This window comes from Calidris pugnax, unplaced genomic scaffold (assembly GCF_001431845.1).
Source record: "Calidris pugnax isolate Ruff unplaced genomic scaffold, ASM143184v1 scaffold17, whole genome shotgun sequence".
Lineage (NCBI taxonomy): Eukaryota > Metazoa > Chordata > Aves > Charadriiformes > Scolopacidae > Calidris > Calidris pugnax.
Window position 1 is genome coordinate 3743612 of NW_015090794.1, and position 12594 is coordinate 3756205.

At 48.4% G+C, this 12594-nt stretch overlaps 1 protein-coding gene across 1 annotated transcript in view; it reads left to right on the forward strand.

Annotated features, from left to right (window-relative positions):
* Positions 1-12594, forward strand: part of PRKCB (protein kinase C, beta) — a 130712-nt gene that overhangs the window by 102017 nt on the left and 16101 nt on the right. Inside the window, exons 11-15 of the mRNA XM_014936185.1 lie at positions 3576-3667; positions 4617-4679; positions 6850-6988; positions 10521-10601; positions 10867-10974. Of these exons, the coding sequence (XP_014791671.1) occupies positions 3576-3667; positions 4617-4679; positions 6850-6988; positions 10521-10601; positions 10867-10974 (483 nt within the window). The remainder of the gene's footprint in view (positions 1-3575; positions 3668-4616; positions 4680-6849; positions 6989-10520; positions 10602-10866; positions 10975-12594) is intronic.

Below are 12594 nucleotides of genomic sequence, written 5' to 3' on the forward strand. Positions count from 1 at the left end.
ACTTCTGCCCTTGTCACATATTGTAGTTTCTCTAAAGCAGACCTTTGCTTTTATTCATGTTTTTTTTTTCTGGATATACATCACTATACTTGCAAAAACAGCCATGTATTTTCTGCCTTGGCAACGTCACAACTTGTCTAATTTGCTTGCAAAAGTGCCTCCATGAGCAAAATGTGTGTGCGTGAAACCGGAGGCGGTGATGTACAATATCTGCACCCCCGAGATTTTTTCATCAGGGAGCTGCTGGTGGCGTTAGACGTGATTTCCCAGCCCATCCGGTGCCCCCCCCCGGCCCATGGTGTCTGTTGGGATTTGATAGCAAAGTGCTGCACTTTTTCTCAGGATTCATTCTTATGGTCAAAACCCTGAGTAAAGAGTGAAACCTAAAACAAACCGCAGGAAATTCAGTTTGAAGTGGGCATGCAATTGAGTTTTTATGAATCAGAAGCAGGGAGAGGGAGTGGGGAAGGGGACAAGGGGACAGTTAAAGCAATCTCTGCCCAGCTGCTGGACAACCTGTGAATGAAAATGTCCAGGTGCGTGTCAGCAGGAGCAGGGAGAGGGAATCAGCAGAGTCCTTTAGAACGGTGACAATGCTATCCAGGAGGATTACATTTTAATATTATCCCAGAAATTTCATTTACCAAACACATTCAGTGTATTTAAAGCCCGCGGACCGGCTTTGCAGCACAGTAATCAAAATGTGGCAGGAGAAGCTATTTCACAGAGCATCTCTCTGGCATCTGAAGTGAGTCAGCGCAGGATTATTCCTGGCAGACCTATAGTAGCTTAATAGTAATCGTATTTGTAATGTAATCAAAATGTATAGCAGGGTGTATTATCAAACGCTGGCACAAAGCACTTCGATTTCTGGGAGCACAGTCCGGAGCACACTCCTCAGCCAGGGCTCTTAGTTCAGCCGCTGGTAGGAGAGAGAAAAGCCCAAAATCTCCATTTTAAAGAATAAGTGAGGAAGAGCAGTGAGAGCTCCTGTGCGGGTCTGAAGGACAAGAAGCCCCCGTGCTGGTGCGGCTGAGGGATTTTGGGTTGCTCTGCCCCAGAAAGATCCTGGGTCAGGACCTGGGCTCCGGGGTCAGGGGGGTGAGCTGGGTGTCCCCAAGTGTCCCCAGGTGAGTCATGCCTTCACTGACAACCTCCCTTCCTGTGGGGCTCCACAGCAAAGGGGGCCAGCAGCAGCGGTGACAGTGAGAAATGATCAGTAATGGGTGGATGGGGAGCTCAGCTGTTCTCCTGGCTTCAACTCTTGTTCACAGCGAGGAGTCAGGCAGGAGATGGACCAAACGAGTGGTTAATTAGAAGGCAGCAGGCATTGGAAGGAGTCCTGGGAGTCGCTCCTTGGCTGCCCAAGGAAGGGGTGTGCGTGTTTTACCAGCTCCGTGCAAGTCTCTGCGGGGGGTATTTACATATCTGTAACTTGCTGTTGCTCAGTGAGTTTGGATGCTCCAGACTTGGACAGACCCTGTCCTTTTCTGTCATAGACAAGAGCCAGGACAGCTTTCTGTATCCATCCTTCCCTTCCAGCCTGTAGGCTGGCCAGCCATCTGCTGCTGTATTCATGACATTTTTTTTCTCTGAAGCACCAGCGTTCTCTTCTCCACCCAAATGAGGAAAGCTCAAATCCTGCTTTTAGAGCTCAGCTGGCTGTTTCAAGAGACCATCTTTTTAATATTCTTCCTTCTTGAAGTTGATCGATATATTTAGGAAACAGCTGCAAATGAGCACAATATTGCTTTGCTTTCCAGTTACTGTCACCGGATGACTAGTGTGACAGTGGCTGCTGAAGGTGACTTTGCCTGCCCCGTCTGGATTGACGCCTTGGCAGAGGCAGTCATTTACAGAGGGGTATGCTCCAAAATTCCCAGTCATCTGATAAGCTGGAATCTCTTTCTATCCCGTCAGCGCCACATGTTTTACATAAAATGATTGCCCTTTGGGTACTGTGTTTAATTACCTTTGAGGGTGCCCCGCTGTCAGGGTGCGCTGTGCATCGCCAGGCTGTGCTGCGCCCGGGGTGGAGGAGCTGATTACCCAAGTTACTCCGTAGCCCTTATTATGGTAATGCTCACATTTGCATATCTTCTGGGCTCCTGGTCCTTACTATCTTAAAAGCGAGGCAAGATTTAGTTAAGGAGGAAATGAAAAATGGGCAATATTATGAATTATTATACAATACTGCGAACCTGAATCTCTCGCTTCAGCCTTTGTGTCTTTCCTTTCATGGCCAAGGGCTGGGGCCAGCCCAGGGGTGTCTTTGGGCTCCTGAGCATTGAGGCCCCACGACTGTTTTTTGAAGGCTGTAGAAAGTTGCTGGTCATAAGAAGGGTGACTCGGGGCTGGTGTCACGCAGGACTTTGCTGTTCCTATCCATAACCAAGACACACACAGCTCGGGGCAGGGATGTCTGCTGGCAGGGAAGGCAGCAGTCTGTGTCCCACTCCTACAGGCACTCTGATGGGCTGGAGCCATTGCTTCTCCCTCCCTGAGAAACTGTCTGTCTAGGTTGGTGGTTTTGGCAGTCTTGAACAATTTTCTTCACAGCCATTTCCTATTAAAAAACAAAGAGCTGTGAATCATCAGAGGGAAGTGGCGTTTCAAGGGCACGGATTCCCCAGGGTGAAGGTGTCGCTGGTGTGGTGCAGTGTCCCCAGGGACAGTGTGGACCACAGAAACATACACCTGGGGAATTTCTTAGCTCTGTGTGGCTACCACGCTGTGGAAGAGGAAGGGTGCTTTAATCCGGAGAGTCTTAATGAATGAAAGCAAAGTGTGTTTTATACTTTAGAGGCAAAGTCAGTGTGTGCTTATAGGTGGCTGTGTTTGCACGTAGCTACTAGCAAGTGTTTTAATTGATTCAATGTCACTGATTGACCTGTTTGTGCTACTCGTACCGATTTCTTAATTAATTAACCGTGTGTGACATTAAGTGCACCCTCAGACCAGGCTGGGAGGAGTGAGGAGAGGGGGTGCAGCCTTCTCCTGCCTCCCCAGCTTGACCAGGGGGTGCTGCGTGCCCTTGGGGGCGTGTGGATCCTGAGCACTGCCACAGGCTGCTCCCAGGGTGAGACTGGTGAGACGGGGATGTCACACGTCCCTCCTGGTGCTTGGCCAAGTCGTACTGGCCATTGCCTGTACACGGATGCTGGTCCCCATAGGAACTGCTCGCCTCTCTTCATTGAAGCCATGTGGTGCCTGGGGAATCATTAGCAAGGAGCTGTTGGATCAAACACCCTGAAAAATGGGCTCAGTGAAGAATGAGAGCAAATTTATTAATGGCAAGTGAAAAGTCTCTTTTTCTTCCTCCACTTGCCTTCTCCATCGGATCTATCTGCAAAGGTGCAGAGCTTAAATCCAGAGCGTTGCAAAGGAATGAGTATGTCTGTCTTACAGAGCTCCAGCTGCACCCCTTGGGGAGGGCAGTGATGATAATTGTATTGCCATGAAAAATATAGACTGGGGCTGTCACTTGCCTTGGTCCTTATTTCTGATCCCTGCAGATTCCCTGCTCTAATAATTCTGCTGCTAATTGTTTGCTTTTTTTTTTTTTTTTTCTTTAGGATCGCTTGTATTTTGTGATGGAATATGTGAACGGTGGGGACTTGATGTACCAGATCCAGCAGGTTGGGAGGTTTAAAGAGCCACATGCTGTGTAAGTTCCGTAGCCCTAGTCTGGCACCTTCAGGGTAGGTATTTGATGTACCTTTGTCATATGGCTGGAAATACGGTCCAAGCCACAGGCTTTTGTGGTGCCAGCCCTGAACAGAAACGAAGGGGAAAGGAAGGGCACAGGAATCAGAAGAAGCAGGGTGATTCTTTGCCTGGTGCCAAGGATGCTGGTGCCTCCAGCTCTTCTTTGGGATACACAGCACTTGTTGATAGATAAATAATTGGCCTTCATAAAGGAGCAGGCAGGGAGATGTGGAGGCTTCCTGGGAGACACCAGCAGCACCTGTGTGGTGCCAGTGTGCCTCTGTTCTGCCCCGTGTCCTTCCCCACCATATAACAGAGACGTTGGGTTTTTGGGGTTGGCGACCCCAGTAGAGGAGCCAGTGTTAACTGATGGCTTTTGACTCCTGCTCCCTGTACAGAGGGGACAGAGCAAAATGTGTTTGTGAAGGCCTTCATATGCTTAAATAAAAACACAAACAGTGAGCAGAGCCCGGGTGGGTTTGAACTGATGTTTTACACTCTGGCAGAGTCCTCGGAGACCCAGAATATTCTTTAAGGAAAGCGGTGGCAGTGCGTGTTATCTCCCTGGCCTCCCCGAGATGACAGATAACTTTTCAAGCCGCGTTGCCAGCACGCAGTAACGAACAGCCGTGGATCCCAGCTCTCGCTTAATGAGAATTTGTGTAACAAGAAGTGACAGCCCCCTGCTAGCCCACAGCAACCAGATCGCATCCCTACCCGATAGGAGCAGAGGGCGGGTTGTGTCATTCTCGTGTGATACTTGTCTGGTATTTTTATGTTGTGGCTGTCTTTATCCTTTGGTCATGTATAGCCACCGCCTTTCATTTAGTGCGATTGGATTTGAAAGGCTTTTCATTTTGATTCATCTCGTTTAATTATCAGTCTTCCCTTTAAATCTTTCATTTCAGATTCTACGCGGCAGAAATAGCCATCGGCCTCTTCTTCCTGCAGAGCAAAGGCATCATTTATCGGTAGGTGAGCAAGTTCCTCCTTCCTCTCTTCCCCAGAGAACTCCAGCTGGAGCTGGGGCGATGTAAGGACTGTGATGCTCAGCAGGGCTCTGCAGCCCCACTCTGCAGAGCAGCCACCGGCCGTGGGGCTCTCCCTGGTTAGAGCCACGGGTGGGCTCCAGCAGCTCCATGTCAGGTCTGCACACCCAAAACGGGGCTGGGACCCTCAGAGTGTCACAGAATCACAGAATGGTAGGGGTTGGAAGGGACCTTCAGAGATCATCTAGTCCAACCTCTCTGCCAAAGCACCCAGAGGAGGTTGGACAGGAATGGATCCAGGTGGGTTTTGGACGTCTTCGGAGTAGGAGTCTCCACAACCTCTCTCATGTCACTGGTTTTTGAGAAGGTTCTTGTCTGTGTCCCCGTTTTAAAGGAAGGCAGCTTTGGTTCCTCTCTCGCCTCTGCTTTATGCGTTTCTTGCCGTACGACACAAATGCTCACTGGCAGCACGGACCAGTTCTGAGCCGTGTATTTTGCCGCAGGGCACTATTTTCTTACCATTAACACCAGGGTAAGTGCTTAGGAATGGCTTGCTCTGAGATCTGCAGTGCAAGTCTGTCACTTCTGGTTCAGACACTAAAACCTCTTCTCCAGTCGCAATATGACTGTAGCATCCAGAGTCAGCCAGGTTACTGCCAGGTGCTGGACCGGGCTCTGAGGCTGCTGGTTTAGAGCTGAAATTTGTGTACCACTGCTTTTCCCTGCTCGGGAGTATTCCCAGAGCCCAAGGTAGAGCAGAGCATCCTAATGAGTGTCAGATACCATTAACTGCTTCGCAAAAGGAGATGCCAGCTGTGCTACTGAAGTTATGAGATGCTGAAGCCTGTTCCAAAGATGAAAGAAGTGGAGCAAACCTGACGTGAGGGATGTTTTTTGCCATCAGCTGCTACAGAGAGATTTTAGGTCTGCCGGTCCCCAGTGCCCTTTCTTCCTTCCTTCCTCCAAATCCGAACCCAGGCTCATGTCCATCTGCCTTTGGCCTGTCAGGGTTCTAAGCAGTGACATGATAATTGGAAAAAACAGTCTTGAAAACCAGCAAGTTGTAGTAAATTATGCTGTTCCTTTTATTGGGCTCTTACTTAACAGAGTTAAGCCTCATGCACGATGCAGCCCCACGGCTGTGCTGAGTGGGCTGTTCCCAGCAGGGTGTTTCAGCTGAGGGTCTCTGAGAAGAGGGTCACAATGACATGGTGTGACCTTCGTGCCAGCTCCGGGCCATGCCGTGTGCCTTTGCTCTTCACCTGCAGACCAGAGATGTGCAGCTGGGCAGGTCTGCAGAGACCTGGCCGATGGGAGAGCACGGCTTGTGCCTGCACCCATGTGCCACTCTGTCACCTGCCTTGTCACCTAATGTCACCCTAGGTCAAGGGAAATCTTGCAGACGTGCTCTGATATTGAAGTGGAGACCTCTGAGTGATGCGTTAGTGTAGAGCACATAAGCCAGGAATGGCACAGAATCACAGAACTGGTCAGTAATGACATGGCCCATAGCTGTTAGTGCATAATTTGTACCTGAACTACTGAGTGTTTGCTACAAAACGGGCCTTTGGGCTGGAGCACCCAGCTCTGGAGAAGCTGGTCAGGGCTGGGAGCCAGACCGGGAGCTCTACAGCTGAAACTCCTCTCCACAATTTGTGCTAAAGAGCAAAATTGCTGCAGTTGGGTATAACTAACAGATATTCTGCAGATGTGGATCAGAGGCAAACATGGCTGATTTGTATTATCATGGGGGAGCGTAGCATAGGTGCTGCGGGGGCTTCTGCTGAGTAGGTACTTCTTCATTGCTGGTGAGCTTTGATTTTCACTTGATTTTCATAGGAACAAAAAAGAAAATAATCTATTAAACCTGTCTCCCTGCTAGATGAGAGAGTTTTCTGTTGTACACTTAAAAGCGATTTGCCCAGCATGGTGTTCCTGTGGGTTAAAAGTGAAATAAACACTTCATCCTGACAGATCTCTGACTTATTTTTACTCATTTCCCCAAACATTATCCTACAACGAGTCTGGGTGTGAGCCAGAGCTCGCTCACAGGAGAGCACCTGGAGTCAGGAAACCTGTGTCTTTGCTGAGTGGCCTCGTGAGTGGTCTTTTGTGTCATTATTTTGTGTCATTGTTTTCCTTCCCTTTGTAGAGACCTGAAGCTGGACAACGTGATGCTGGATAGCGAGGGGCACATAAAGATCGCAGACTTCGGCATGTGCAAGGAGAACATTTGGGACGGGGTGACTACCAAGACCTTCTGCGGCACTCCAGACTACATTGCACCTGAGGTAGGAGGTGGAGAAAGGTGGTAGATGCTCCATAGGTCTTTCAGCAGCCTGTCTGATGCTCTTTTCCATGGGATGACTTTGCTTTGGGCAGTTTTTTGGGGGAAACAGGGTTATTAACAAATTTACTGTCAGCCTGGAAAGTTCATCCCCTCAGTGCTGTCCATCCCCACAAAGGCTACAGCTACCTTTAAGGAAGCAGCGATGCTGGATCCACCTCTCTGTTGGGCTGCGTGCCCTGCTTCTGCCTCAAAGTACAAAAAATCCTCCGTGCTGATCTCCCTGCAGTGTGTTTTCCCTCTCTGGGTGTTTTTCCCACATTTGTGCTATCAGCATCCCTTTGCCTGTTTGATCCTTGGTGTGCTCAAACCCACCAAAGGCTTCTCCTCACATGCTTCCTTGCTGCTGGAAAAGATGAGCCCAGGAGCTCAGCTTTGCCCCTCGCCGCGTGTGACAGCCGCTTCCAGCACAACGTGACCGGTGGGGAAAAAATGAATTATTCGTGGATAATATTTCCATGTGAAGTGGAAATCTTTAGATCTCTCCAGCTTGCCACTTGCAGCAAAGGGCTGTGTGCCTGATGAGGAGAGGCTCCCCATCTACAGCTTCAGATCACTCCAAAATTATTTTGCATTTGGTTATTACTTATGTGATGGAGTCACATATGACACTTACATGAAGTGCTATATGGGTGCAATTTCATGTCAGATTTGTGAAATTCAGGTAGGTAGTTATTCCCAGATGCCTGTTCCCTTAACATAAAAATACCCTTCTAAAATCTTCTCACTCTGCTGAATTTTCAATGATGAGATTAATATTTATTCATTTAAATATTTTAGAGAAAGAGATTCTTTTTGCTAGGACATAGTTAGATGTGCCTGTATGCTAAACTACATTGTGTTTTGCTGCAGCCAGAAAGGTTTCTAATTACTCGTTCAGATGTGTATTACGTATCCTCGTCCTACCAAGATTAATATTGGTGTCCTGTTGGTACATAGCTCAGTTGCTGCGTGTGATTAATTCTCTTTCAAAGCAGGACAAATGACCAGTTCTCTTGGTATTTGCCTGAGCATTATCACTTAAATTCTTATTTTCTTCTGCTTGCTCTATTTTTTTTTTCCCCAAAAAGAAAAAGAGAAAATGGGAAATTAGGATGCAAATCACTACGGTACCCAGGAATGGTGTTAACACCTGCTACCAGGGGGTCTCAAAAGAGTGAATATATACGTCCTCTACTTTGTAAATGGAAAAAGAAGTATGTGGTTCTGGTGTGGTCTCCCACTGGGTGGCCAAGCCTGTGGCAGAGCCGGGGTCTCTGTGTGTAACTCCACTCCAGGGCCCTTCTGCTGGACCGTGCTTCCTGCCATTAGGAAGCTGCAGTGTTCTCGAGCCAACATGTCTTCAGGGTAAAAATGTCCTGTGATTTGCTTGACCCATTTTTAGGGCTTTTTCTATTCTAAGGTACAGCTCTGCGTGCCAAGGTGACAGGTACTGAGTGCAAACGACCCCGCATGTGTAGTTTCCTCTGAACAAAATATGTTCTTTGGCTGTTGGGTTTTGACCTTCCCTAACGTGCAGTCGTCAACTTCCATTTACAGAGACTGCTTTTCTGCAAGAATTTCTTCTAAGTACTATTTTCTTTTAAAAGCCTTTATGGTGTGAAGAGTTCACACCTAAATTTCCCGGAGCACTCGTAAATCATCTAAGGAACAAGTGGGAGGAACTTCAAGTGCACTCAGTCGAGGAATTTCAGAGCTGAAACTGGACGTTTGGTCTCACTGGGAAGCGTCAGGCCTGACCACAGGACGCTGTCAAGGCTCTCAGAGTCGTGTCACCACCTTTGGATGTGTGGCTGGACCAGGATCAGGCCAGAAGAGGAGACTGGCATCAGTCTTGTTCTCTAATTGTGCCTCGATGCTGATGCTTTGGCAGGAGGGACCTCATTTCTTCATGGGATGGGTGGCAGCACCCGACCTGCGTCTTGACGTACCTCCTGGTCAGATCCGTGGGGACACTGCAGAGGTCTTCTGCAAGGACAGGGATGGCTGAACATGAGGACTCTGGAAGCTGCAGGCTTTGCTCGGAGCCACGGGAGCGGAGCCTTGCTTGGGAGCAGGGGTAGCAACAGCAGGAGCAGACCTCTGGGGCTGGATTGCTGTGTACATTCTCCTGTGATTAGCATACAATTTGCATTTGTACTCAAGTATAGGAATCTTTGCAGAATAGAATTCTGTAATTTGGATGAATAAACTGCCTAATTGTTTTGCGTTAAGTAACAGATGGCAAAGCCCAAGGCCTGTCAAACCCCAAACTCTGAAATGACGCCCAGCAGCAGCAACCGGCAAATAAACCAGAGCTTGAGAGACCCTTCAAAGCAGAAAAGTGCCTGCAGGACCCTGGCTTCTCCTGCCACCCCTGGGCTGGACCTGCTCCTCCTGCTGCCACCAGATGGGCTGGAGGGACCCCCATGCTGAAGGGAAGGAAGGAGGGGGCTGGCTTCTGGCAGCAACCTCTGGCCAAGGGTACCAACCCCACATCTCATTGCCCTCTTGAGCCAAAGGACATGGAGAACCCGAGCAGCAGAAGTGCCATGGGACCCAGGGCTGGGTCCCTTTCTCCACCACCTGCTTGTCTTGTTTGTATGTGGGGTCTTGCTAGCGAGGACCAACCCCCTCTTTGGGTTCAGCTGTAGGTGTCCCAAGCCACCGGCACGCACTGGGGAGGTCACCTGCTCCACAGAAGCAGGTTGGCTGGGTGGCTCTGCTGCAGGGTCGCATGATTGTGAAATTTGGGGTATTTCAGATTTTGCAGAGAAAATCATGGAAAAAACCAAAAATTCGTGTCTTGGTACCTCATCCAAAATAAATATTTATATTTTTAAATTTAAAAAACAACGACCAACCAACAAACCCCAAAGTTATATCCTAACTCCAAGTAAAATCCTAACGCATTGCTCAGGTAGAAGGGTAGGGCCGTCAGTTATTAGGTTATTTTGTGAGGGATGTTCTGCAATAAATAATAGAAAGCAAACTGGCAGCCTGGAATGCAGAGGGTATTGACTACCCATATGCTGCAAGTCTGTTTTAAAGGGCCACGTAGCATCCACGGAGTGTGTTGTTATTTCAAACCAACTGCACGGAAGTCAGCGGAAAAAAATCCCAAAGTACATCAGGGTAAGCGAGAACGGCTGCTGCTCCTTTCCCGATGAACCTTGCTGTGATGAGTCTGTAAAAGCACAACAAATATGCTAAAGTTTTGTCTGAATCAGAATGAATCTGTCTTAAATCACAGTGAATGTTCTGGGGTTTTTTTTCCTAATATTTAGTGCACATTTGAGAGCTGATGATTTTTTAAAGTTACTGAACCCTTTGCCTTTTGTGTGTTCTGTTTATAATTGCTTTTTCCCACCATTCAGGGACTAATGTCTCAGTAAATAACCTTATCCTTTTGACCTGGACTACAGCTTGAAATGAGTTTGCATCGGGCCAACAGGTTAAAAATAGGAGTGTAATCCTGCTGTTTGTGTTGTTTTCAGATAATTGCTTATCAGCCTTATGGGAAGTCTGTGGATTGGTGGGCATTTGGAGTCCTGCTCTATGAAATGTTAGCTGGCCAGGTAATTGAATTTTAATTGATTCCTATGGGATCGTGTTAAATTCCATTGTGGACATAGGCTGACATGTCATGTGTTTTGTTGCTGGCTCACAGCGGGGTGCCGTCACCTCGATGCTGGAGATGAAGCTGTGGATGCAGCCCCAGGGACTGGGATGCTGAGACACAAGTCAGCAGACAGGGCTGGTTTCATGGCTGAGGATCACAGTGGTGAACGGAGGCTCAAATTGCACGGAAACACAGCTGAACCTCCGTTTGCTTTGTTCTAGGCTCCCTTCGAGGGAGAAGATGAGGACGAGCTCTTCCAGTCCATCATGGAGCACAACGTAGCCTACCCCAAGTCCATGTCCAAGGAGGCAGTGGCCATCTGCAAAGGGGTAAGGGCTGGCCTTGGATTTCTGGGAGGGAGGAGTGCAGCCGGTGGGCATCTCCAGCTGTCCTTCACATGCAGGGGACCCAAGCCCCTCCTTGTCTCCCTTGTGTCCCCCTCGCCCTCCTTGCTTTGCTCCGGGCTGCATCCTCCCGGCGTGGAGGCACTCTGACAAAATTGGGTTGTGTTCTGGTGCCATTGTGCTACTTAGTGTATATGTACTAAAGACATTTACAAATAACACCCAGATCCTTTCTGTGCCGTTACGCTACACTGAGCAGAAACATGGGTACGACTCCAGGGGTGGGCTGTCTTTGCGCAGGTGAAGGTCAAGAGAAAATTGGAACGTTGAACGTTGGATGGGAGGTGGGAGTTGAGGGCATCTGAGACCCCTCTTCCCCATTAGGTGACAACAGGGGAGCTTTATGCATCTTCACCTGAAAAGAAAAATGATGCTTAGAGAAAATGAATGTGGTTTCTAAGTAGTTTTCCTAAGATCAGATACAAAGCCTTCATCCTGCAGAGGTTTCCATTTAGCTCTGATGAGTCGCCCTTTAGGGCCACCTGAAGTTCCATGCTCATGTGCCTCTCTGGTGGGTCAGGACAATATTTTCATTATCAGATCTCTTAAATTGCAGGGGAGCTCTGCGTTGCCCAGTGTCCTGAGCTCTCTAGGGACTGAACCTAGGCAAGGCTTAAATGCAGCCTGAATTAATTTGGGCTGTGATGAATAAAGGCTGGCTGGGTCCTGACGCTGTGCATATGGTTCTTGCTTGGGACTGAGCCTCATCTCAGCCAGCCAGTGTCAAACAGCGCTATAAATATGTGTTTGTGTAGGAATTTAAAAAATGTTTGCTTTTAATAGTTAATATTTAAAATATCTGAATGTTCTATATCTCAAAATAGTGTTTCTATCTACAAATGACACATCTTGCGCTTAACGCTCCCACTGCGGCATTTCAAAGCCTCTTCCCAGTGTTGCCAGGATTCAGAGCTGGTGTTTCAGAGGAGAATTTGCTTGTCCCGTGGGGAAAAGCTGCTGCAGGTGTTTCCTGCCTGGAACAGGGTGCAGGGAGGGAATGCTGTCCAGGCCACCTGACACTCACCTTCAGCAGAATGTACTAAAATCAAGTCCTTCATTCAGAAACCGCACTGGTTATGGAAGGAGGAATTTCCACCAACTTTCTCACCCTCTCTCATTCCTTTTGCTGAATTCTGGAATGTTGTTGCTTGGGACATAAGGGAAAAGTCCACTGTGTCCCTGGCTGGGCAGGAGGGAGGGAATATGCTCTGTGATGCCGAACATCATTATCCCCCCGGTGCCTGAGGGAGCAGCGCTTGCGAGGGAGCGGAGGCTGGAGCAGGGACGGATCTCACTGTCGGCTTTGTTTGCTGTTGCATCAGTCAAAATGTGGATGCTGTAAATAGACGAGAAGAGACCATGACTGAACCGTCTGCTGGGTGTAGCTGTAATGGCTTTTCTCACTCTTGGAAATGTGAGGCTGCATGGGAGGACATTTAGCCATGCATGGAGAGCTTGGTTCTTTATAAATTCCTGTTGGGTTTTTCTTTTTTTTTTTTTTTTTTTTTGGGCGAAGGGGGGGTGCCCTTTTTCCAACGGTTTTTT